Source organism: Lissotriton vulgaris, chromosome 1_1 (assembly GCF_964263255.1).
Source record: "Lissotriton vulgaris chromosome 1_1, aLisVul1.2, whole genome shotgun sequence".
NCBI lineage: Eukaryota > Metazoa > Chordata > Amphibia > Caudata > Salamandridae > Lissotriton > Lissotriton vulgaris.
In genome coordinates, this window is record NC_141685.1 from 1387257152 (window position 1) to 1387284980 (window position 27829).

Here is a 27829-nt window from a genome sequence, read left to right on the forward strand (position 1 = left end):
ACAATAAAGACAGCAACACTCTTTGTGGATAAAATATGTCACAAGTGTATTGATTACACAGGTTGGGTAAACTTACGGTCGATCCAGGTGTCGACTGGGAGTTCCTTGAACGGCTGACACCCATCCTGAGAATGCGGTCCGGCCCTGGAAGATGACTCCTTATAAAACCACCTGGTCTTAATCCTCCCCTTCTGATGCCCAGGGCAATAACAAAGAGAGGTGAGATCCTTCTTCCCTTACAGTGTCCCCGTGTGTTCAGCTCACTTCCTAGTCAGGGAGCAGCACTAGAATGCTGTCGTGTCTGTGTCGCCCTGCGTGCAACGTGGTCCGCTGCATTTATGCTCACCTCTTACCTTTACTTAGAGCTGGCTATTGGGCGGGGAGAAATGTGTCACCCTTAGTGATGGTAGAGAATTAAAAGATGCATCGGGGTGGCCCTTTGTGTTCAGTGGTCAGTACCTGGACGATCAGGGACTGACCCCTGAACACAAACATACCCAGACCTACCCAGCGCATCTAAATCACCAATAGCTTAACTGCCTCACGCAGATGATGGATTTGTTGATGTGTGTCAGCAGGGGTCAGAGGGTGAAGGGAGGACAAGAAAAGAGGCTAAAGGGGTATGATGATAATGAAGGACTAAAACCACTTCAAACTGGCAAATCGGACTGAAACTACCAGATATGGGTGCGGCTGGAGCAAGATGAGAGGGGCGCTGCTGTTGGCATAACCTGGCGGGATGCCTGGCTTTCACCTTGGGGATACCCAGTATGGGTTATCTCACAGGGAAAAGCCAGGACGGGTTCCCAATGCAAGCGCCGAGGTGCCCTAGGGTAAGTCGAGCGCTATATAAGAACACACATACATACATACATACATACATACATAACCTTAATGCACCCAGGTTCATGGGCCTCACAGAATATTGGCGGCCTGGGTCCAGCTCGCCCATGCTAAAGGCCTGCCCTGCCTGTACTCCACACGTGCCAGGAGCATTTTACCATTACTCTCCCTCTCTCACCCCTCCCCTGCCCACTCAATGCCTGCTAAAGCACATCTTTGTTCCTCGACACATTTCTTACCGTGTACATCAGTTGCACGCTGAGTATTGCTTTTTCCTTTTTCGAAACCGCATTTACATTTTAAAAGTGATTTTGAATGTGATATCAAGGGCTTTTGAAAGCAGCTCAGTTACAAAGAAGCATTTTTAAGTATGAATTTTGAAACATGATTGTGTAACTTGGATTTTTCATGAGTTGTTATCGAAAAGCAGGGGACGAGACCCACTGTGCGCCGAGTGAAAAACCTACCCTTGCATTAGATCGCCGGAGCTCACTTCAGTGCTAACGGCAAGTGGCCCTCCTGACTAGAGGGAAGCGGCAAGAAAATTATACGGATCTGTTTCCTGCTGTTCCATGCAAAGGCAAGCCCTGGGAGCCACCCGCCTTCACATCTGTGAAAGAACCGCCAGCGAGTGTCAAATGGCCATTCTGCTGGGAGCGGGGCACGCACCGCCCGGACGACTCTTTCATTACCAGCATTTTCACATTTCGAGCACATTCAAAGCCATCGACCAAGTATGTCCCCTCTCATGTGTAAATGCTTCCTCCTGTTTAAAATGTAATGGCTGCTCGGGCGATGCTCTGTCTGAAAACATGCCTTCACGACTGCCACCGTTTTACACTTAAGCGCAAAGAAAGAGAAAGTAAAAGTCATACTGCATCCTCCCGGGGATGAAAAGGCTAGTGTTAATAATTAGCATGTAGAGCGAGTGTAGTCAAATTAGCCATAATAGAGCCCAGAGTGACTGGCAAAGTCACCTCTCATTATCAAAAAGCTCATTAGGAAATGAAGAGGTGGAAATCCCACTGGGCTCTTCTCACACAGGCCGTGTAGGCAGGAGATTACTTCTTGCGTTTCCTTCAAGTGGAGAACGCCTAGGTCACCATATTGCTTGTTAGGATAATCTGTAAGCTTTGAAATTGGAATGGCTGAAACCTGTATGCGCTTTATCAAATGCCTCGCGAGGGAAAACGCATATTCAGCACACACACGTTAGCCACCAAAACCACACACATAACCCATTAACACATTAATATCAGAGGAGACGAAGAAAACATTCTCTTTTCATCTAAGGCATCCTCTGCCCAGTACCTTGCAAGAATAGGTAGACACCAAATACGGAAGAGGGTATTGCAACTTACCAGGAATCGGAATTCAGGTGTCTAAGGTACAGAACATGTTTGTTAACAGCCTTCCAAGTAGAAAAAATATCAATGGAAAGAAATTAAAAATTAACTGGAAGAAGAAAAGATGACTAACACTGAAAACAGAAGTGGGCCAACGTGTAAATGGTGCGTCATATATGCAACACCTGTTCTCAACAATTGATTAAAAATCTGTTTCTGAATGTCTTTGGAACTAGAGTGATACCTTTCCCTCTGGCTGACATCACAAAAGCAAGGTGTCCATAGACTCCATGCGGCAATAAATTGGAATTCCCAGCAATTACTATGCATATTTTAATCTTTTTTTTTCTAGAAAATAAAGAAGCTAGGCATAAACTTCATAGCATTTATCGCATGGCTAAAAAGTATTCATGCAAGATTGTCTCAAATGCTATTAGCCCTGGAAATTCAGAACATATTAATGTGGTCTTTTGCATTTGATACACCTTAAAAAAGAACACTGAGGACTAGTTGCAGGTACTTAAAAGAACATAATAGCTGTCTGAGCCTGTGGTTCAGGAAGTGTCCATCTTTATAGAAAAAAAGTTTCCCAAGCCAAATTTACTTTCCACATGGCTCCGAACTGGAACAAATTCTCAAGCCAATTGGTGCTATGCAGCAGCCCAGTGAGATGGTTTATGAGGCTATGGAATAAGCAAAATCTCTAGCAGAGATGGAGTGCATCCTGCACCTCCCCAGTATAATAAATCCAACTTGTTGAGAATACAGGGGATACACCTAAGCCAGCTTCATAAAGCTTATAGTCAAACACTGGGGTGTTGCTGCTGCTGTGCTTCTACAGAGCAAATGGGAAAGTAGAGGTGGAGTAACACGGAGAGCGCGGTGTAGGAGATGTGTGGGATAGAGCATGAACACACCTGCACTCCCATGGGGTGCTCAGAGGAAAAAAGTAGTTACTTGATGTCAAGCTGTGGAAGGATACAAATCCTCTAAATACAAAAATGAATGTAAAGAAGCAATTGTCCATTTTGGAAAATCACATCAGGAGGAAGGAAAACTATTGCATAAGAAAATATATTAGATTGACAAGAAAGCTAAACAATGATCAGCAGTGGGCCTACTGTAAGTTTTGGTATTCTCCAAAACAGGTCTGTCTATGACAGTAGGCCCTGCCTAAAAGTGTGACATGACTCTTTCATGAGAGGGGATTGCCATGTTTTCACAACTTGGCTACCTTTCTAAAATGTCTGCCTTACTTCTCAAAGTACACCTAAACTGTTTTTATTAACTTTACCTTGCAGGTTGAACTAGTCTCTATAGTCTAGTGGGCCCTGAAGCACACACTTATAAGCAGGGCCGGACTGGGAACCAGAACCGGCCCTGGCAAAGTGCTCGGCCGGCCCCCCTCTCCCCCTCCGGCAGGACGGGGGCGGGGTGCGACCGCGCTCTGTGCCAGGGCCGGTTTTCGGCCGTTTTTGTTACAGGGCCGTTTTTGCAGCATAGCTGCAAAACCGGCCCTGTATTATAAAACGGCCCCCAGGGGCCCAAAAACGGCCCCCAACCATATGGCCCACCGGGGGTTTGCCCGGTGCCGGCAACGGCCAGTCTGGGCCTGCTTATAAGAACTCAAGAGTAGCATTATTTGGTGTAATGTACATATCCTAGTTTACAGACATAGGACAGTGACTGAGAGTAAGAGTGAGCGTGTTTGAGAAATGGGGAAAAGCAGTGCGAGAGAGAGTGAAGGAGGGAGAGAGTTTGATTGAGATTAAGCGTGAGTGAGTGAATGTAAGTGAGCATAAGTAACAGTATGTGACAAATGTGAGTCTGGAGGTACTTTTTGGCTTAAGAGACACCTATTCATAATGCTGGTGGATTAGATGCAATTTTTGGCATATAGCATACCCATGGCAAAAACTAGAGATGGCAAGCTGGGTGTAATTCTTGGAATAAGGGAAACCCATAGTAAAATGTTAGTGCTGAAATATTGAAAATAATTCTAGGCATAAGGGACACCTGCAGCTAAAGAGTGCACTTCTACATGGGAGGTAATTCTTATTATAATGGGTACCTGAGGCAAAATGTTGGCCCTGGCACACTAGAGGTAATTCATGGCATATACAAAATACTAATACTGCTTACTGGACATGCTTCTTGCCATAAGGGGGTATCCAATGCAACATTCTGGTACACAGAAGATATGTTTTGGTATAAGGGGCACCCCAAGGCAGAATGCTGGCACTTGCAAACCAAAGGAAATTCTTGGCATATGAGGCATTTGTGGCAACTTGCTGGCACTAACACACTGGAGATAAGTTTTGTCCTTAGGGTGGTCAACCATGGCATATGGGGAGGCAGGCAACCATGAAAAAAATGCTTGTCTTAATATATTATTGGTAACTTTCAACATATGGGTCACTGGTGGTATATATATGAAGACAACTACAAAATTCTGAAACTGGCTTTTTGTGTGTAATTCTTGGCATGACAGAGTGACCATGACATATGGGACTCATCCAGTGCTGGCAGGACCTGACATACTGGAGGTAATTTTTGTCAAATGGGTCACCCATCATAGAGGAATTTAGTCACATGGAAACCAGCCTAATGTATGTAATTCTATGTATACAGGGGCATCTGAGGCATATGTTGGGAGTCCATGATAAAATCCTACTCTGTGATAATGTGGATAATTATTAGCATACGTGAGTACTCACTGCACGTTTTGAAAAAAATTGAGTGAATTCATCAGGAGCTTTGGGCTTCATTACCTTGAGATACCATGAAAGTACTTCTATATTTAATGAAATCTGTTTCAGAATTCATGGCATTTGAGTAAATTGATGAGGGTCTTAAAAATAAACTATTTGACCCCATTTTTAAAAAATGTTTCTTGGGAAGAGCCCCACTTTGATCACTCTTGGAGAATTTGGGCCAGCTTGCTTTAATAGATCGCTGGAATTCAAGGGCATATATTACACCCCACCATTCTCAAAGATCACCATTGTGATTCCCTATTCCAAGTCCACATTATCTTCAAGGACTCCCTCTGGCACACTGTGCCACATGAGAAGGCAGGACATTGAGGCTGAAAACTGAGAAATGCAAGAAAGAAAAACAGAAGGCATGCCTAATTGTAAATGATCATAATTGTTCAGTACAAGTTTCCTTAATACAACAGAAATTGCACAGAAAGCAAAGAGAATTATAAGCCTCGACTACAAAACAGATGCAGTACAAAAAGATAGGAGCAATGCAAGCCTTCCTCACAAACATAGAAAAGAACAACCAGGGACGGAAGGAGGAGGGACAAGCCTCTGTCGCAAAATTGATGCAATGTGGGAAGCAAGGAACAGGAGAAGCACCCATCATAAAGAGATGCATCATTGGATGCATGAGCAGGACAAATCCTTTCCCACAAAACATAATGGCATAAGCAACAGCTGCACTTAAAATTAGATGTAGCACGGTAAGCAAGCATCAGTGCAAGCTCTCCCATAACAGAAACAGCGTTGCCAGCAGCTGGGCACAATTGTACACATTGGTAGAGGGCTACTCAAGGGGCTGTAAACCAAGAGCAAATTAGAAACATTGAGGCATTCCAGCCCACCTATGGCCATGTAGGCCTCTCTCACGAAAACAGGTGATTGATATCAGCAATCACACACCTGCCGAACAAAACATGTGGATCATGGGTAACTGTGAAGGATTGGTGTGCACAGATGCAAAGTGGTGTTCATGTATGTGGCATCTCCAGCCAGCGTAGGATTTTTAATGTTATTATTTGGAATTTTTGTAACCCACACTCAATCCATAAAGGAAAGTGAAAACAATGATTTCTAATCCCACAGTCCCACTCTTAGAAAGTACCAAAAAACAACTACAAGTCCCCCAATGCATAATTATGATGGCTAAAAAGCGAGCACTGGATTCTTAAGACAAGGGGTGATCAATTGACAGCTATGTGTGTGTACATATACTTTTCCCTGGTGTCATGTGCTAATCTTCAATTGGATAATTAAACTGCAACACCCTCCATACTTATAGTCAATGTTGCATTGCTGCATAGGATTATGGACTTTAAAACAAAGGCTTAAAACAAATGTCTGACCGTGTTTCTCTGTGAGCAGTTCTAAGAGGGTTTCAGGGCTAATGAGAATAATATGTATATGTTGAAGAATATTTATTCTAACATTGTGTGCAGATAGCATCATAATGTGAGCAGGGCCTACCCTTTTAATACAGTAGTCATGCAAAGTTGTTTTTGAAGTGTCTTTTAAATTAGAATGCGAAAACACTTACAGAAGTTGTCATAATCACAATATGCAGGCAGGTCATCTAGGAGCATCCGCATTCACTGGAACTGTACTTCATAAGACTCTACCAGTCCCTTTCCATAAGGCCGGGGAAAGCCTCACAGAGGTCCCTGCACAGCCGGCCAGTATGAGCGGTGCACTTGACTCTGTGCCCTGTGTCAGCTTGCCAGTAGACTTCAAAGATTTCTAGCATCCAGTGCCTAAACGGCAACAAAGCACAGCAACAATGCTGCTTTCAGGGACTCTACCTGCCCCAGGAGGCACAATAAGCAATGAAGGGGGCAGAGGCATCCAGATTTACAACTGTTGCGAGGTTTGAATGCTGCTTCCGGTCTGTGGATTTTCTTTTTGAAGCATTCGTAGGTATAAGCCCCCCCCCTGGATAGTGAAGCCTGGGGGCCCCCTGCACTGCGGTGGCTTTGGGGCCCTGCATTACGCCCCTGTCTGTGTCCTTGCCGGACACGGAAACTGATCACTTTGCGTGAAACATTATGATAGAAGGGTGCAAATCAGTCGGTACCAAATAAAACTTTCGTTCAGACTATTAATGGCTACCACCTGTTCATGCAGTATAAGTATAGAAACAAGCATAATCCCTTGAAAAAACACAGAGAGGAGGCCTCGCTACATGTAGCTGTGTACCCAGCTTGGTATTGTGTGTTTCTGATTATTGGAAGGCATTTAATTAATATAGCTGATGCACATTTGGAGTATATGTACAGAAAAGTAGAGTCTATTTCTTTCACCATAAGTAATATTCTAGGTTCAGTAAAATTTGCCTGTACTACATCACGTTCTTCAATTTCGCACAAAAAAGACCCCAGTGATTTTATATCATTTTACAACTCTACCACATTTTGTTATTGGATACTTACCAGCCTGCATCTAGACACACACAAAAGTGTGACGGGATGTCCTCATACACCACCAGGAGTCATGCTTCATTAAAGAACATCCCCTGAGATCAGGGAAGCACTTACTAATAACCTAGGATCCCTGAACAGCAGACTAAAAACCAATGTGGTAAGCCAGTCTGGTTCTTTAGGGCTCGCCTGAGCTAGACTTTTAGTAAGTGGACTTTAAAAAGCTCACCACATGCTTTAAAAAAAAAAACTTTTAGAGCGAGGCACACACACGCACCACTCGCATGCTTGTTCTATTTCTTTACTTTTGTAGCAATTGCGGGTGAATTGCGGCACCCGCACTTTACTTTAACCATGTTAGAGGTAAAGCGCGGGTGCCGCGGGTGCCGCGATTGCTACAAAAGTAAAGAAATAGATGTTTTTTTCTATTTCTTCACTTTAGTAGCAATCGCGGCACCCGCACTTTACCTTTAACATGGTTAAAGGAAAGCGCGGGTGACGCGATTCACCCATGATTGCTACAAAAGTAAAGAAATAGAAAAAAACATCTATTTCTTTACTTTTGTAGCAAAGAAAATTGGGATGCCTGCTATGAAACCCGGAAGAGGTAACCGTTTTGGGCAAATGACAGGACAAGATCAGCTACAAGTGATGGACATGAGGCTGAATTTACGGTTGTCCGTGTAAGTAGTGGGCAGATGGTCAGTGCTAGATGGAGGAGTACAAAGCTGTCAAACTTGGGCGAGCACACTCTAGTCACACTGAGTTCCTGTAAAGCACATTGGTCGGAGCTCCGCCCCATTCTTTTACTGCTTGGCATCTCACCGTACCTAGGCGGTCAACTAATACAATTACTACAGGATCTCTACACCTGGGATTCAAGTCTGAAAAAATATGTACACAAGAAAAACACGTTTTTTACTAATACGCCCTGAAAGACATTTGTTTAAATACATTTACATTTGAGACATCAGAATGGACCAAGACAACCATCCAAGTTCACACACATTCGTACCCAGGTGTAGAGATCCTGTAGTAATTTGTCTCTGGATGGTCCTGATGAAGGTGGTCCTTACTGCTGTTTTTCCACCGAAACGCGTCGACCAACTTTAGACCTATGCTTTTCATTTTGTAGATCTATTGAATCTGGTCTTATACTGGACAACAGATGCAATGTTATAGGATGTCTATGTTTGATTGTAATGTAATGGATGTTTAGTAAGTATGTATGTGAGTGTATGCATGGTTCTCTACCTGGGCTGGTCTAATTTATTTTGTATTTTTACATACATTTTGACAACTAATGAAAAACAGTGATGGCTCCAATGTATTGAAAGTATGTTTCTTGGAGATTTTTTATAATCAATGTATTTATATATAAAAAAAGAGATAAAGTTGGATATGAAAAAATGAAATAAAATAACTAAAAATTTAAATACAAGTGTGATATATGTGTATATGCCCTGGGTTGGTGAGATAAATTCTATGTGAAAAGTATTTATAGGTAAAGAGGGAGTTTTCTAGTTTGTTCTGTATTGCTTCTTCCCCTCTACTCCCTGACCTGAAATTACTTGTTAGAGGGGGTCCCCCCTTTCTACTCAATTGAACTTTGTTACTCAATAGGCAGAGGACTAATGAATCAAAAATATTAATGTCAAACGTTTATGTATATATGCAGTATGTGCATGGCACATTTTTAGGTGACTTTTCCTATCACAGTAAACATGTGAAGGCACATCACAGTACATAGAGTGCTCCAAATGTTTCATCTACAGCATCTTGTTCATCTTCTAAGGTTATGTAGCCTTGTTGTTCTGAAGCTGTCGTTGTGTTTAGCCGAAGCTTTTGGAAACGGTTGGGTGCGCACATGCCTCTGGATACTCTGCTGGGTGTTGCATACTTTCCTGACCAACTGGGAACTGAATAGCATCAAAGGCTTCAGATTGGACATTTTGCTGGATACCAATTCATCTGGACCTATGCCTTGATGGACCTCATAGGCCTCATCCACACTATTCTACATATTAGAGCGGGCCTTTAATGGCGGTAGAGCCCACTACATCTGGCTCTAAAGGCTATAGAAGTAAATTGATATAGAGCTGCAATGTCACCTTTTGTGGATTCCTTTCAGAGAAACATCCATTTGCACTTGTATATCTGATTTATAAGTGCAAATGGCTTACTGAATCGCAACTTGGTGCCATGTTTTGTATTCAGTACACCATTGATGGAACCATCTGATGCTAGATAGAATATTCTTCCCTTTCTATAACAACGTTTCCCATCACTTGGATGCGAGGCGAGGGACTTCTCAGGAACCATCAGCTTACAACATTCTGGTGTTGCAAATTAGCATGCTGGTGAAAGTCAGGCACGATATAAGGCAACATAATAAGTAACTACGTAGAGAAAACATTATTTTGCAGCGCGCCTATCATCATTATTAAGATATTTCAGAATTGCATTCGAACCACAGCAAATCTTCGTGGAGAAATCATTGAAATTTGTAAACTTGTGTAAATTTGATTTTGCTTAAAACATTTTGGGGATGAAAGAGGTAAACTGTAGGGTCTTCAAATTATGTTTTCGCACCATCTCTCTTTAGTGTCAATGATTTCAATACTATACTTCAACCAGAAAACAGATTTTTAATTATTGCCTTTTTATTGTATAACAGGTAGCTAAATGTGAATGTATTGAAATGGCCATCGTTGTGATATTTTTTCCCTTTGTTTTTGAGCTCTTTTATGCAATGGAAAGTTTCATAAACACCTGCAGGAATGCTTTGTTCCCTTGGTCATTCGCTATATTGACCTAATGGAGTCCTCCATCGCCCAGTCCATACATCGAGGGTTCGAGCAAGAGACATGGCAGCCTGTCAAGTAAGTTCTCTAGAAATGAGTACTGATCTGTTATGTTAAAGCTAAAGTGCAAATATGCATGCAGGGTGGTAGGATATGCAGTTTTCAATGTATCAACACGTTTCAAAAAATCTCAAAACATATTCCACCTCGGCATCAGGAATCTGCTCAATCAGCAAGAATGATGCGCCACCTGATTGACCCTGCAAATCGGTTCTTACTTTTGTAATTGCAGTTGATTGATAAATTGACTGTTGATAGGGATGTTTAGATGCACGGTGGTTGTGTTAATGTTTTTTTTATGTTGATAAGATATATAGTTTGAAGGTGAGGCACAGAAAGAAAATCAGAAATGCAAATGCCGGTTTCCCTGTCATTAGAGAATTCTGAGAATTACTACTGTCGAGTGCGTCCTCGTTTTTTGACATCATGGAAGACATAGTTTGAAGGTTGCAGTAATGTACCAGATCGAAAGCATTATCTACTGTGAATTTGTCTTTCGTCTAGATGAAGTTTAGTTTACACATGATAAATTTCCTGATCTCATGTAACATATGTCATACGGTTTCCTTTTTTCTTAATTGTAACTTGAGAGAAGTTAAGACCCTGGAATGTCAAACGTTAAGGGACCCATTATTATGATGTCGGGTGAAAAGCCCCTTACCACAGGTCGGAGACTTTCCCACCGCCATCTCTGGTTTCAATTCTGACCGCCTAATGACAATGTAGGCAGTCGGAACTGAAACCAAATGGTCATTCTGGCTGGATTCCTACAAGCTCAAGGAGCCCGTCGGCCAGTCGGAGGACCCAACATAATCCCTGAGGATGGCGTTTCCGCCATCAGGATTACGATGTTGGTTTCTAACAGGCTTTCCATGTCGAACTTTCCGACCTGGAAAGCCTGTCAGAAAGCGACTTTGGGGGCCCCCATTCCTCCACGGCCTCCGGTTGAGGGCCGAGGAGGCACCTATGTGCCCCCCTGTTAATCCCTGCACCTTATGGCAGGTACCTTGAGGTGCCTGCCACGCGGTGCAGTGATTAACAGATCCTCCCATTTCTCCATGAGAGCTTGTGCTACGAACAGTTTTACGGCCACAGCACAAGCTCCCATAGAGAAATGGGAATATGCGAGCGTTGTGGCATTGTAATGGCAGTGTCGGAGGTCGGTAGGTCCCGAGACCACAGCGATGTTGGGCGGATGTGAGTCTGCCCAACATCGTAATCAAGCCTTAAGTGTTAAAAATGGGAACGCCAGAATGGAAAAAAAATATCTAAATGGCATGAAAATGCTGGGGTGATTGTGCCAGGACAAAGCACATATAACAAACATATAACTAACTACTCATGTAAACCTGGCAAACAAGTGGAAATAGTGAAAGGTATCACCCACCACAAACTATGTCCATCCTGGTGGCCAATAATAGCAAATATGTTTTAGTGGTGGTTAGTCGCTGACTGTATTGCTCTTTCTGAGTTCATTCTCTGGAACACCAACTGCAACTTTATTGACTTTAGTCTATCACTAAAGGAACGCCTTTCTTTGTTTTGTATGTCTTTTTGGAAAAAGGTTACTATGTATGTCTTAGTAGCAAGAGATTCATTGTATTATGTTCTTGAATTGTTTTGTTTTCACAGGAGCATCACCAACAACCTACCCACTGTGCCCCTACCAAAAGTTCCAAGCCTTGCTCTTAATCTTCCGCAGATCCCTAGGTTTTCGGCGCCAGCTTGGATTGCCTCTTTATATGATTCCACGTGTGTATTCCCCTTCTTTGACCTGCATGTTTGAATAGCATGCCCAGCGTGAAGTCCAGTTTTGTAAAGTGGCTTGTGTTGTAACGTTGGATATTTATGATAGATTGCGTAGCCCGGTTCACTTAGCTGTGTATTGCTTAGCTGTGAGCTGCAGGTTAAGTACCTCATGAGTTACCCAGAACAATATTATTTGACTCAGACTGCAGCTTTCAATTGTCCTTAGGGCTTCATGTGTATGTGGACACCAAACAACACTTGCCCACAACATACATTGACTGGTGGCCCCTCCTCACACGTGATGCTTCCAACCAACATGTGAATTATCTTAGTGCACAAAGGTACCTTGACAACGCTAGCACAAATGCATCTCATTCTGTATTGTTCAGGCTCATGCAGACTACCTAGTTTTCTCCGCCTGTTTCTTGTATTTGCTGTCCGATACATCAAATCTTGTCCTCGTTTACAGTGGCCAGATTGTTTACCGTGACAGTATTTAATGTTAAACTGAATTCATTTGGATTGTGCCACAGATCTATACTCAAGAAAGGTTACACGTATCCATTGATAGAACTTAGGCAAGGAATGCCACTATTTTCTCTGATACATCTTGCCAGGAACGATGTATTTCAGTTCTACCTCCGGTTTGGGAATAGTGCGTAGATTAAGAGACTGGAAAATGTCTATCTGAGGATTAGTGTCTTGGGTATGTGTGTTAATCGGTAACAAATACATAAGCCTGATATTAATATAGAGGATGGTTCATTGCAATACTTAACTGCACTGGCCTTTCGTCTGCCAGACCTCTTTGATCAGTTGTATTTGTAGAGAGTTCCCCAAAGAGTGAGGGTAATTGACCATTCTGTAGATCTCAAAAGTGTGAAAGCAAGCATGGTGCACACCCACATATTAATCAATTCAAGCCTGGAATCCAGGGGTAATTGAAGTCAGTGGAAGGAAGCTTCCAGGTTTTTAGGCAGTAAAACTTGAAGACTGGTGGATATCGATTTCATATAAAAAATGTATAGGTACTCAGCTGCAGAAGAGAAGCTGGCTTTAAAGTTTTTGATTCCCGTTGGCTTGTGGGTGTTTAAGCAGCAGAAGTGTTTGATTCTTGTGGACCTCGATCTCCCAGTGAGAGAGAGCGCGTATTGGCTTGGCAGGAGATGCATATGGGGGCATCGTCAGTAATGGAACACCATGTAAATGTCCTGTGCATCTGCCAAGGTTGCCATTGGAAATATCGCACTAATGGTGCAGTTTGATCTCGTTTTTAGGTCGAAGGCCTAAAAGGCTGCGCTTGCGCAGTCTTAGGCGTGAGATTTAATGAGTCTTAGTAGCGCTGTAGGTCCCGCCTCCCTGCCCTGTCTCTCCTTCATTGGCTGGCTTCCTAAACGGAGGCCAGCCATTGGAGGAGAGATCAGTCACTCCGATGTAGCCCCGTCCTTTTCGGATTTGGGGGCGTAATTTTTGATGTTCTTTAGACAGTGACGTTGTCCGTCACTCAGAACATCAAAACCACGCCCCCAATTCCGAAAAATTTCAAAAGTTTGTGGCCGCCATTTTTTTTCTTCCCCGAAGATGAGCTGCATGACTCCCTTCCTCCTCGCCGCCTGAGCGAGGTAAGAAATCCCTATCCTCTTTGAAAGTTGGTGAGATCTGGGGCAGAGTGGGGTCTGTCAGCACTGGGGGTGGCTATGAGTGGCAGGCGCTGAACTGGTGGCACCAGGGCGCTGATCCTCTACGAGTGTACAGTGCGAGCCGGGCGGTGTGTGCTTGCTGTAGCGCCTGGGGTGTAGGCGCAGAGGTGTGTGATCCTGAACAGGCCGGCTCCCCCCCTCCCTCCGCCCGCAGCTCTTCTCAGGCCGGCTCCCCCCCCCTCCCTCCGCCCGCAGCTCTCCTGTGTCCGTCTCCCCCCCCCTCCCTCCGCCCGCAGCTCTCCTGTGTCCGTCCCCCCTCCCTCCGCCCGCAGCTCTCCTGTGTCCGTCCCCCCCTCCCTCCGCCCGCAGCTCTCCTGTGTCAGTCTCCCCCCTCCCTCCGCCCGCAGCTCTCCTGTGTCCGTCTCCCCCCCTCCCTCCGCCCGCAGCTCTCCTGTGTCCGTCTCCCCCCCTCCCTCCACCCGCAGCTCTCCTGTGTCCGTCTTCCCCCCCCTCCCTCCGCCCGCAGCTCTCCTGTGTCCGTCCCCCCACGGTCTGTGTGTTTCTTTAACTAAGTTTTTGTCCGTAATGGATTTAAACAGCTGTCAATCTAAACAGTGGAGTTTAACAACCCCAATTCATGTGGTAAACTTGCGATTCCGTCCTGGTAACGTAAGTAGAGCATTTGGTGAATATAGATCAGGGTGGCGGACATTTGGCAGAGGGTCTTCAAAGCATGTGTACCTCACACACAAAAAATGTGGGACTAGTCATTTATGCAATCCAAACATTTATCTCGTGTTGCAGAATAAATATGGGGAAAATGCGAAACCTGTTAAATAGCTCAGGCCATTCCAGAATGCTTCACCTCCTCCAGCGCAGGGTGTGTGTGTTGAAACCCGAGACGGCTGCCGTGGAGCGAGAGGCGGGAAACGAAGGCTTCATAGGGAAAGAATGCGGTGTTCCTTGGGCGATCGTAATGCGTGCAATTCAGACTGGAAACATTCCTAAACGGCCTCCGGACCTGCCACATCTGAAAGGGTTGTCCGTCCCCCCCCCCTCCCTCCGCCCGCAGCTCTCCTGTGTCCGTCTCCCCCCCTCCCTCCGCCCGCAGCTCTCCTGTGTCCGTCTCCCCCTCTCCCTCCGCCCGCAGCTCTCCTGTGTCCGTCTCCCCCCCTCCCTCCACCCGCAGCTCTCCTGTGTCCGTCTCCCCCCCTCCCTCCGCCCGCAGCTCTCCTATGTCCGTCTCCCCCCCTCCCTCCGCCCGCAGCTCTCCTGTGTCCGTCTCCCCCCCTCCCTCTGCCCGCAGCTCTCCTGTGTCCGTCTCCCCCCCTCCCTCCACCCGCAGCTCTCCTGTGTCCGTCTCCCCCCCCTCCCTCCACCCGCAGCTCTCCTGTGTCCGTCTCTCCCCCCCCCCCTCCCTCCACCCGCAGCTCTCCTGTGTCCTGTGATGGCAAAAGGGTAAACCGTTGTTTGGCTGCTCTCAAATATTGGTCAGAATTAGTTTAAGAATGCCTCGAATTGAAAAATACATGGGTCTGGTTTAAAATCAAAAGAGTGGCCCAAGCCAAAGTGTCCTTCATCTAATAGGGCAGTATAACAAACCTTTGGACTGTAGTAAACAGTGATGATCGACTCATTAAATTTAATTGACACTGCTAAGAAAGCAGATAATGTTTTTGGATCCCTCGTATATTTGCTAGGAGAGGCTAACCCATGGTTTAGAATTGTCAGGTTTATGAGCAAGGATGTTAGAAGATTCAGTTGTGATGTATTACCTCGAGAGTTAAATACAGACACATAAGGACCCACTGGATTGAGAATGGAGGATCCGTAGGCCGTAGTTCGAACTGCTTGAGTCTGTATAACAGGATATTTTGTTTGGCTTTTGAGGTTTCCATTTATTTATTTAAGCAATCAATTGGTTTTACAACAGAGGTAAAGGAATCAATGCCGAGATCCATGTGGGGCCAGGCAAACAGTCAGGTGCTTATGACGTTAACCCTGTACCCCCCTTGTGCTTAAGTACAAGCACTCAATTGTAAACGAGCACTATGCAAAAAACTCGGGGGGGGGGGAGGGAACAAGGGCAGGGTAAGGAAAAAAGTGGCTCTGCAGACTTCAGAGGACACCACCACAATCACTGTCCTCGTCCAGCACCTATGGTGTGACACAGTAGATTTTAGATACTGTGATGTCAGGAGCACCACAGGAAGTATATTGCACTGTTTGTTGTACTCGCCACTGTAGGTTCTGGGTTAGGCTCTCCTGTGTCCGTCTCCCCCCCTCCCTCCACCCGCAGCTCTCCTGTGTCCGTCTCCCCCCCTCCTTCCACCCGCAGCTCTCCTGTGTCCCCCTCCCCCCTCCCTCCGCCCGCAGCTCTCCTGTGTCCCTCTCCCCCCTCCCTCCACCCGCAGCTCTCCTGTGTCTGTCTCCCCCCCTCCCTCCACCCGCAGCTCTCCTGTGTCCGTCTCCCCCCTCCCTCCACCCGCAGCTCTCCTGTGTCCGTCTCCCCCCCTCCCTCCACCCGCAGCTCTCCTGTGTCTGTCTCCCCCCCCCTCCCTCCACCCGCAGCTCTCCTCTGTCGCGCTCCGGAGAGGGGTCGTTGCATGCAATTTATTTCAGGTGGGATGAAACTCCAAATATTCAATAGTATGAGGTGAGAGAGAAATACTGGGCAGAGCCTAAGTTAACTTTCATATTTTTTTAAAAACATTATCTCTTTTGCTACTGATCCCCTTTTGGCAAAATGGCTGAGTTCTATTGCAATGGGTGAAAATTACACCTAGGACTAGCTAGGTTGTGTTAGTGAGACTCAGGGGGTATATCTGCTGGCAAACCATTAGGTTTGATCACGAAGCCCTCACACACCAACCTAGTTGGTGTCATGCTTCATCATCGGGCCCACCACAGTGACACCGAATGTGTCCCGGGTGTGCTGCGACTCCAGATTACTGAGGAGCAGGTATGCTTGCTGAGTGTGCAGTGATGGTGAGAATGAAAGTGAAAAGTTAAAAGCTATACAGGTGGTCCCAGTTCCCGAGGGTGAAAGGTAAATTTAATACCTGGGCCCCTGTTAGCAAGATAAAAAGGCTGTGGACGATGTGGAGTGTATTAAGAGCTCCTACGTCCTTGTGGTCTACATGTTTCAGCCAGGCCTTTTGATTAAAACTGGCTTTCCTCAGGACCAATGAGTATGTGTGAGTGATAATAAACTATATTAAGTGACAATGTGTGGTAAAAAAGTGTCGCACTCGCTAAGGTGCTGTACGTGTAAGAGGGGGATTCCCTCTACTTTACTGTACATGGAACACAGAGACAATACAGACATACAAGGGAGAACCAGTGAGAATGGTATTTACCAAAACACAACATATGGCCAACTTCTAGTGTGGATTAAAAGCGTTTTTCGAAAATAAGGAGAAACCCAATGACCCAGAAATCACTAATGAAACAGGGCTGAAACTTAAATCCAACTTCACCCCGCCACCTGCTACCGTGCCAGTAGAGATCAGCACCTTCGAGTTAGCAGTATACTCAGAGGTTGAGAAATTACAGCCCCAAAACCATTTCAATAACCTTTCCTTCCAAGACAGAGAAATTGTCAAAAAACTCCAAAATGACCCTACCCGCATCATCAAACCAGCGGATAAAGGAGGCGGGATAGTCATCATGAACAAAAGCGACTACGACACAGAATGCCGCAGACTATTAAGCGACACTCGTAACTACAGGAAATTACAGAGAGACCCATCCAAAGACCTACAGAAAAAGATCACAGAACTCGTGCAAGAGGCTTCTGACGCAGATTACATCTCTAAGCAAGAAGCTGAATATCTCAATACACGTGATGCCAAAGTACCCTATTTTTACATCATGCCCAAGGTGCATAAAGGGGTCACCCCACCTCCGGGCAGACCCATAGTGTCAGGGATTAAATCCCTCCTAGAACCTCTATCACGTTTCTGTGATCACTACTTAAACCCGTTAGTTCAGAAAACTCGATCCTACATCCAGGACACAAAACATCTCCTAAACATCATCAGAGATGTCAGTTTCGACCCAGAAAAACATCTCCTGGTTGGACTGGACATTGAGAGCCTATATACGAGCCTCCCTCAAGATGCCACACTGAAGGTACTCCATGATGTCCTGATGGAGATTGACTGGCAACACCGCACCCCTCGTCACTTCATCCTGGACTGTGCCTCATTGGCACTAAAAGAGAATTATTTCAAATATGAGGACACGTTCTTCCTACAAACTAATGGTACTTCTATGGGGAGTGTCTTTGCGCCCAGCGTGGCCGGGCTATACGTCCACCATTTTGAACAGACAAACATCGAAGCCCCCACGAACCCCTACTCAGCTAATATAACAATTTGGCGTCGATATATCGACGACATTTTCATTGTCTGGGAGGGTAATGAGGAGACACTGAAAGACTTCCTCACTTGGATCAACAACCTTGACCCGTTTCTCAAATTCACCTGCACTAGCAGCCCAACGGAACTAGCATTCCTAGACCTCAACATAAGACCTGATCAGGGAGGCCTAACAACAACCACTCATTACAAACCAACATCCAGGAACTCTTTGTTGCGCTTTGACAGTTTCCACCCCAGATCCCTGAGGGAGAACCTGCCATTTGGACAGTTCCTGCGTATACGCCGGAACTGCAGCAACCTCCACGACTTTAAAGACCAGTCTAAAGCCTTGGTCCACAAGTTGGAAGACCGGGGTTACCCAACCAGAATCATCTCAAAATCCCACAAACGAGCACGTAACCAGAACAGGGAGGCTCTTCTTGAAACAGTTGTCAAACCACCAGAAACACCTATCATGACATGTGTCACCACTTACAACACCGCCTCAAACCAGGTCTGTAACATAATTCGCAAAAATTGGAAGATCATCAATTCAGGCACGAGGAACTGGGATCCCCCCCGGTTCGCTTACAAAAGAGCACAAAATTTGAAGGACCAGCTGGTATCCACGAGACCCAGAAAGATACCACAAACAGGCCAAACAATTTTGAATACATGGGGTCTACCAGAAATAACAGGCCATCAACCGTGTTACAATTGCAGCGTCTGCCACCTGACTACTCCTTCCAAAACATTATCGTTGGAAAATGGAAAAACCTGGACACAACGACAATTTACTAACTGTAACTCATCTAACTTAATATACCTAATCACCTGTCGTTGTGGTTTGAGATACATTGGTATGACTACCAGGAAAGTCAGAACCAGGATGACTGAACACAGGAGCACAATGCGCTGTGGCAAAAACATCAGCAAGCTGACCCAACACTTCATCGTGCAAAATCACACCCCGAACGACTTCACCTGGACGGTCATCGAACAATTCGCTCCCTCGTGCTGCGATGAGAAAACTTTGCTGTCCAAAGAGCAGCGCTGGATCTATCGCCTTTCTACCCACACAGAGGGGCTCAACGATTCCATCCCGTGGAATGCTCTAGCCAGATAAGCACTCCAAAACAATTAGTCTGTATCCCTGTCTGCGCTCAGACTCGTGGTCTGTCCCTACTCTGTATTTGCCTCTATGCCTAAAATCGCTATTGTTGCTTTTTAATCCTCAATGGTCCCACACGGGCCCTTTTTCCTTTGGTAACTCCCCCTTATGTCTTTAATTCCTTATTGTTGCTTTTTAAACCTTAATGGTCCCACACGGGCCCCTTTTCTTTGGTTAACCCCCCAGTGCGCGTGCGCCAATGTGCACATGCCACTACTACTGTTGTCCGGCGTCTCCTCACTTCCAATGGCGCCAAGGCGCACGCGCGAATGTATAGAGCTCCCACATGCGCTAGAACCCCTCACCGCGCATGCACAACGCGAGTGCCGCCAGCTTCCTGCACACGCGCGCTAAGAGCTAGCGCGACCGCACCCTTTTCCCCTCTCCAGGTGCTACCTATTGAACCGGCTATTTAAGCCCATACCTGATCCATGCAAAGCTCATTCGGGACACTGGAGCAGGACGATAGGTCGCAGGAGCACGCTGATCGGAAATACCGTGAGTAAAACGAGTGATCTCTACACAACGCTCGGGGTAAGCAGCATTTTCTCTCTACAGGTACCATCCTAACTTTGACCTTTTACAACGTTTAGGGTCTTCTTTCTCTCCCTGCCAAGTGACCCATGAGGCTTTAACAGCAAGTAGCAAGTGTGAGGAATTGTGTGCCATACTTACCTGTACCTCACGCTATGCTTGTTTCGCTGTGTAGCCCACCACCGCCACTGCGTTTAAAACGTTACCGCCATATTTCACCTCAGCCATAGCTAACACTCATGGCCACGTTATCTGCCGCTCTAGGTCGCTCACGCACACTAGAAGTCGGCCATATGTTGTGTTTTGGTAAATACCATTCTCACTGGTTCTCCCTTGTATGTCTGTATTGTCTCTGTGTTCCATGTACAGTAAAGTAGAGGGAATCCCCCTCTTACACGTACAGCACCTTAGCGAGTGCGACACTTTTTTACCACACATTGTCACTTAATATAGTTTATTATCACTCACACATACTCATTGGTCCTGAGGAAAGCCAGTTTTAATCAAAAGGCCTGGCTGAAACATGTAGACCACAAGGACGTAGGAGCTCTTAATACACTCCACATCGTCCACAGCCTTTTTATCTTGCTAACAGGGGCCCAGGTATTAAATTTACCTTTCACCCTCGGGAACTGGGACCACCTGTATAGCTTTTAACTTTTCACTTTCATTCTCACCATCACTGCACACTCAGCAAGCATACCTGCTCCTCAGTAATCTGGAGTCGCAGCACACCCGGGACACATTCGGTGTCACTGTGGTGGGCCCGATGATGAAGCATGACACCAACTAGGTTGGTGTGTGAGGGCTTCGTGATCAAACCTAATGGTTTGCCAGCAGATATACCCCCTGAGTCTCACTAACACAACCTAGCTAGTCCTATATTGATATTTCTACATATAAATTGGGGACCCGGACTGGCTTACCTAGTCCTCTCTCTCCCTTTTGATTTGCTGAAAATTACACCTTTCATCAGCATCTAGAGATAATTAAACGTACATCATATGCGGAATATACATTGTCAAAATCAATTTTGGGACCAAAACAAGCCATGCACAAAAGGAAGCAAGCATTGGCACAGCTGGTAGGTCAGGTTTGCCTTTTGATTGTGACTGAATGCTAAAAAAAAAGGATATGTACAGTGCATTTTTGACAAAAAAATATTTTAATGTGTGAAGATTCAGTGTACTTTTGAGATGGAAAATAGTCACTTAAATATTCCAATGCATGCAATTTATTTCAGGTGGAATAAAACTCCAAATATTCAATAGTATGAGGTGAGAGAGAAATACTGGGCAGAGCCTAAGTTAACTTTCATATTTTTTTAAAAACATTAGCGATATGTTTTAGCGATGAAGCTATTGGCAATGTAAATGACAATGCCATTTATTTATTATTTAAAATAAAAAAATCATGAGCAATGCCAATAGCTCTACCTTTAATGCTGCCGAGACCATTGCATTGTAAACGCTTGTTTATTTCTCCACTAAGTAGGCGTGCTGCAGTGTCGAAGATGGCTTTTAGTGGGGAATTATTTGATTGTGGCACACTGCAGAGAAGGGTGATTCTTCAGTCAAAGTGGGGCAAATCAACAGCAGATATTGCAACAAAGGCAGAAGGATCCTCACCAAATTTACCCTCCAAGAGGGAATGTAGTCGGTATGATGCTGATAAGAACAGGGACGGTGTCAAACTAAAAGCTCTCACTGGGATGTGTAGAAACTAACGCTGCTGCCTACTATAGCCAAGTTTTACTCTTATCAATGGCACTTTCCAATGGAAGAGGAAACTTTTCATTTGTTGGAACTACCTTTGAGGAATAGCAAAGGCATTCACTTATTGTTTCTGTAGACTTCGGTGTGTTGATATCTTTGCGGGAGGAGGCCCTGAGGTAGCATTAGTTATTAGCTCATATTGATTCATCCGTGCTTCCAGCTTGCAAGAGGACTTCCAGGGTTTCTAGTCAAAATAAAATAACTTGGACTATTCTTTCCAAGTCTGAGGCACACCACCGAGGAGGAGCTGCAGAGGGAGGTGTGGATGAGGGGCGTAGAGCATTTAAGCTGAACAAAGTGTTGTCAACACTCCCAAGACTTTTGCCTCCCTCCCTGTTATGTCAGCGGAGGTGTTTGACAGGCTAGTCATTAAGGTGAAATCGGGATCTCCGGCTGATCCTCTCAGACCGGCGCAATTCAGAGAATTATCCACCCTCTGTCTTCCCTCTGTGCGTCATTTAATCAACCTGTCTCTGTCCTCTGGTTCAGTCCAGATTAAATGGAAGCAGGCGGTGGTCACTCCTATTCTTAAGAAGCCTATACGAGATCCTCTTGGGTTGGAAAACTACCGCCCGATCTCACTTCTTCCTTGGGCTGCGAAAGTAGCTGAAGCCCATGTCAATGTCCTCCTGTCTGAGCATCTCCAAAGGGCAAACATTCTAGACCCTTCACAGAACGGTTTTCGTCCCGGCCACAGCACTGAGACTGCCCATCTCGCTATGACGGAACACCTGCGGGCCGTGCTCGATTCTGGTCATACAGCGGCACTGGTGCTTCTCGACCTCAGTGCGCGTTCGACACGGTCTCGCATCCGATACTGCTGCAACGTCTCAGAGAAGCTGGTGTCTGTGGCCTGGCACTAAAATGGTTCCAGTCTTTCTTGACTGACCGCTCATTCCGGGTCGCCACCCCGCCTTTTGAGTCCAAACCCTATCCTTTAGAACTGGGTGTGCCTCAGGGGTCGGCTTTAAGTCCCACACTCTTCAACCTTTATGTTCACCCGTTGGCTGCGGTCGCCAAACAGTGGGACATGACCATCGTTTCCTACGCTGACGATACGCAGCTGGCGGTTGTGCTGAGTGGGAAGCCAGACCTTGAGGCCCCCAGGTTCAGAGCAGGGCTCTTGGCGGTGGCTGACTGGATGACAGCCAATTGTCTTCAGTTGAATGCTAAAAAGACTGAGATACTGGTTGTTGGCAAACATTGTGACATGTGGAGTGATGAGTGGTGGCCTCCCGAGTTAGGTGTTACGCCTACCCCGGTATCGGAGGTAAAAAACTTAGGGGTCTGGCTAGACTCTGCCCTTACTTTCTGCGCTCATACCAAAAAAGTCGCAGCCACTTGCTTCGGGATTCTTCGAGGACTCAGACCCATTTTGAAGTTCTTTGACGCCTCTACTAGGCAGTTGGTCATCCAGGCCACCATTTTGTCTCGGCTCGATTACGCCAGTTAGCTCCTGTTAGGGGCGTACCGGGCGGAAATCGCCCGGATGCAGAGCATCCAAAATGCTGCGGCCAGAGCACTGGTGGGGCTTCCGAGGTCCTGCTCTGCGAGTGCAACCATTCGGTCTCTTCATTGGCTGCCTATGGCCCAGAGGATCGATTTTAAAACTCTGTGTCTTTCTTTTAAGATCCTCAAGCTGTCCTCCCCTCAGATCCTCAGATTCTTGAGAATCTGCTCATTCCCTATGCTCCCTCTCGCTCCTTGAGATCTGCCTGTCAAAATTTGGTGGTAGTGCCTCGGTTCAAGTTGTGTAGAGCTGGAGGCCGGTCCTTCCGGGTTATGGCGGCCAAACTTTGGAACTCGCTTCCGTCCCATATCCGTGCACTTGACAATCTGCTCGCATTTAGGAGGGCCATTAAAACGCATTTGTTCCCTAAGGCTTTTTAATTTTTGCCCTTCTTGCTCCTGCCCGTAGTTTGTGTGGTGTTATGTGTGTTATCTGCCTGTTCAAAAGCGCCGGGACGCCCCTTTGCAGGGGCAGCTGTGCGCTATAAAAAGTCCTATAACATAACATAACATTCTCGTAGGAAGGACTGGAAACAGTGTAAACAGTTTTGGACTTTAATCCCCCTGCCCTTCAAGATTGACAAAATAATCATAAATGTGTGATATCCTGTTCAAAGGACACAGAGGCTACAAAAACAAGCAGGATATGAGGAGGTAAGCACCTTACTCTGTTGTCTATCATTGATCTGATTCTGTAGTTGTGATAGTATTGGCATTCAGGCGACTATATACATTTGAGAGCTCACCCAGAAGGATGATTCAGCGAGGAAAACGCTTGTTCGAATCCCAGCCAGGCCAACTCAGGCTCCCACCATTCTGTGGTTGGGTATATTGTATCCCATAAAACTGAATATTATAAGAAAACGTTATTTCCTCTGCTTAGAAAAGGCAGACATGTGGTTTGAAGCAGTAAATGTTAAATGTTAAATGTCGTATACTTGTAAAGCGCACAGCTGCCCCAGCAAAGGGGCGTCCCGGCGCTGTATACCGTTGGGGAACCCATCCTGGCTTTCCCTGTGAGATGGTCCCTCCTGGGCATCTCCAAGGTGAAGACAAGCATCCCCGGCGCTGATGGGGCCGTTAGTAGAGATTAAGCAAGCTATTGCCCAGAGTTGCTGAGTGGGACCCATGGTTGGAGTAGGCACCAAGGCGAGAATTATCGAGTCTGCTGACCATGGCCCAAGACCCTGCCGCGTCGGGAATCGAACCCTGGTCCCGGGGACGACCTCTGCTTCCGGGTCTGCCACCTCTAACCAGTGAGCCACACCACTCTACAGTAAAAATAATATTAGTAGTGTCCAGCTTTCCAAACAAATTGGGATTTGGCCCATTTTGACGGAGTTTGGAAATGAACCTTGCTGTGATGAAGCACTGAAGAACTGAAAAGACCGGTCTAAATGTCAATTTTAGGGCATTTAAACGTTTTATTATTTACATAACCCATATTTAAAGTGTAAAAATCGTCAGTTGCAAAATGACTGCCCCTCTGGGCCAAATGTGGAGAGGGGTTGTCATTGGTCATCTTTTGTTTTATTCTTTAGTAGTGACCACACAGCCTATGTAATAGACCGTGCACAAGAGCACCACAGATGCTACTCATTGCATACTTTATATCTGGACTGTGCATTGTCTCAGAAGCGGTGCAATGTCAATAGCCTCTCCACAAGTGCATTGCCCTGAGCAGTGTTTGGAATAGAAAAATAGAAGGGCAGGTATTCTGTGCCAGAGTAACTGCTTGTTTCTGAAATGTGCTGGTACTCTCAAATTAAAAGTATTATGTCTCTTTTAAGAAGTACAGGTACTCTCCGTCTCAGAATAAAAAAGTGATGGTACTCAGTACCAGACAGTACCAGCTCATTTAAAGCACTGCCCTAGATACTCTTTTTATGGTAAAGGCAATGCAGGAGCAGGGATGGGTGCACTATCTCCCTGTCGGCCTCAATGTGTGAGAGCTATCACCATGCCTCTTGCCTTACTCATCACTACCCCTACGCAATAACCTCACAGCTCATTGAATGCTGTTGTGCAGGTGGTGGTGGTTGTGGTACAGAAGTACTCCTTTGTTGTCTGTCACCGCGTGCCCCTTCTCAATGTGTACTCAGCCATTAAGAGGCAACAGTGACACTTCAAAACGAGCATTAGCAAAGCCAATCTGTCTTGCTTCAACAATTTCGAACATGTGACGTGATTACCTTTGCCAATGCCGGACTGGCCATGATAACTGTGTAAAAAAATCCAGATTTTTATACTTTGAAGATGCCCCCACGCTGTTTAATGTAGCATGCTTTACTCCATACCAGCATTTCGTGTGAAGCCTCCATGCATACTGTGTCATGCAATGCAATGGACATTTTGAAAGTATAGAAAACAATGTCTTCATTATTTTCAATACTTTTAACATGGCCAGTCGCCGCTATTAGCTTTACCAATGCAGGTGAAATTAAAAACCTCAAGCAGTGACAAAGCCAGTAGCTACTAGCATCAGGGGAAGGGATAGCAATGGATAGTGCAGAGGGACACTATTGTGGGCAATCAGCAGTAGCACCGTTCGGCAGCTGGTATGGCGAGGAGGAGCATCAGGACAGAGGGTGGAGGAGGAGACAAGGCATAAGAACAACATCCAATGCAAAGGCATGCCCTCCTCAGGATTGCTAAACAATTACTTGAAAAAATTAGTTCCATGACATCAACAGTGGAAGGATAAGCCATCAATAAAGGACAAGGAACTGAGGTTGACAAGAAACCCATCTAGTCCTGACCAAAGTCTGACTCTGTGTAGTGTATACAAGCTGTCTCTTACAATAACACAAAAAGGCTTCTGTCCCATAGCTCCACACTATGTATGATGCTGTCCTGCGGGTTTTTCCAAAATGTTAAAGCCATTTTTAGGTTTCGGCTAGCGTAGGCTGCGCACATGCGCAGTCTCGCTGGCGAGATTTAATGACTTGGAGTAGCGAGGTTAAGCCCCGCCCCTCTTCTCCATTGGCTGGCCTCCTAAACAGTGGCCAGCCATTGGAGAAGAGGTCTCAGTGACGACATTCTTTTGATCTAAGCCCCGTCCTTTTTGGATTGGGGGGCGTGTTTTTGACTTTCTTTCTACCCTCTTCTCCATTGGCTGGCCTCCTAAACGGTGGCCAGCCATTGGAGAAGATGTAAACTACAGTCAAAAACACGCACCCAGTCTGAAAAGGATGGGGCTTAGAGATGGCGAGCGCTGTTGATAAAATACGGGCTCTCGCTTCTTTAATATACTGCCAAGAAAAAAGCAAAGTTTTGAAATTGCGGAGTTTGAAATATAACCTGCTAATGGTGAAAACATGCCGCTCTGATTGGAGAGAAATATAATCTCAAGCTCGCTCCGTCTTGGTGCAATTTGCATTGAAGTGAATAGAGAGTGGCGCTGCAAGCCTTGAATAAGATGGGTCTACGCGACGGCTGCGAGCTCCCAGCGCCAGGCAGGTGGTAGAACGCAGCGAGCCCCTTGTCCAATAGAACACCACAAAAGCACCTCGTGCCCTGGATAGAGTGTTGGCCGGGAGCTCGCGCCGGGGATTAATTGGAACGTTTGCTTGGGAACTCACGACGCGGACAGAACGTTTCCTGGGTGCAGCACGCGGAGGGCAGGACGCCGGTACAGGGGGCTTGAGCCGGGAGCAGCAGGAGAGAGCGCGAGCCCCCCCAGCAGCGCGCGCGCTGGGGAGTGGAGGCGCCCATACCCATGTGCTCGCCGGAACGGGGTCGCTGAGTAAACATGTCCCAGCTGGAGGCCGGGTCCCCGCCGAACCCCACTCTGGAGGAGATCCATTTGTGGTGTGAAGTACATGCTATCACGCACTTCTGCTCCCTCTTCCACACCGCCTTCAGCCTACCGGACTTCGAGATATAGGTGAGTCCGGAGACGCAGTTTTGAGCATCAATGAAGAGAGGAGGGAGGCTGGGGATGCTCCTAGTGGTTACAAACCCGTGTTTGTGTCCCACCATCTGGAGCGGATGGATCTCGCCCACCTTGTGCGGCCGTCCTGGGATACAGTAGAGACGCGAGTGGAGCAAAGAACCTAAATACTTTTTCTGTGTCTGGTGTACGAGTTAAATATGTGAGGTAAAAATGTCAAGCAATTGCTTGTTTCACACTCTAGGCGCACATTCCAGTTTGGGGAATGTAAACCAGCTGAGCAGCTGTCTAATATCTGTGCACCTTGTGCTTTTCCTTGATGAAAACACCGCTCCCCTTGTTGTAGTCTTTACTTTGATTCGGGGGTCCGGCCTGGGTTCTGAAAATGCTCAGCTCTATTTGTTTGGGATCACTGTACACGTGGTTCAGACACAATACATAAACAGAACTCTTATTAAGTTTATTAAGGGAGAGATGTGGCATTATGGCCGCACAGGAGTGAGGCTTTGCCACCCGGGCTAAAGATCCGTTCAATATCTGCGGATCCTCCGACAATCAATGCCCAATAATGTCAGCGTTTTGCACCGGAGCTGGCCAGGAACCGCCCAGAGTATTGCAGTGCTAATCATGTAGCTGATTCAGCAGGAACACAACTTTTGTGTTCCTTACCCGTAACTTTCAGAGCGCAAAAATAAATGGCGGCCGGGCCAGGACATCACAGACTTGGAAATGGAGGTAGATAGTGAGCGCTGGGGATCTGTTGCAGCACTGCCCCTAAGAGCGGAATACTGTATTGCGAGTCTGCTTGCGGATCTGGATGTCTTATACTCCCGACCATTGCCAGGTACTGTGCAGAACAGGACCAGCGTGTGATAGTGGCAGTTATTCATAGTGGTGGCATAGGACTATAGCGCTCTTATGCAAGATGGGTGGTGACTGGTGGCGCCATCTGGGGAGGGCCAT

The 27829-nt window shown here is 46.2% G+C and overlaps 1 protein-coding gene across 2 annotated transcripts in view; it reads left to right on the top strand.

The window, feature by feature from the left end:
- CADPS2 (calcium dependent secretion activator 2) overlaps nt 1-27829 on the top strand; it is a 2357592-nt gene that overhangs the window by 1930733 nt on the left and 399030 nt on the right. Inside the window, exons 19-20 of one of the 2 annotated variants that reach the window (XM_086966845.1) lie at nt 10109-10250; nt 11865-11984. In XM_086966845.1, coding sequence (XP_086822971.1) covers nt 10109-10250; nt 11865-11984 — 262 coding nt within the window. The remainder of the gene's footprint in view (nt 1-10108; nt 10251-11864; nt 11985-27829) is intronic. The other variant, XM_086966848.1, reaches the window with a different exon arrangement.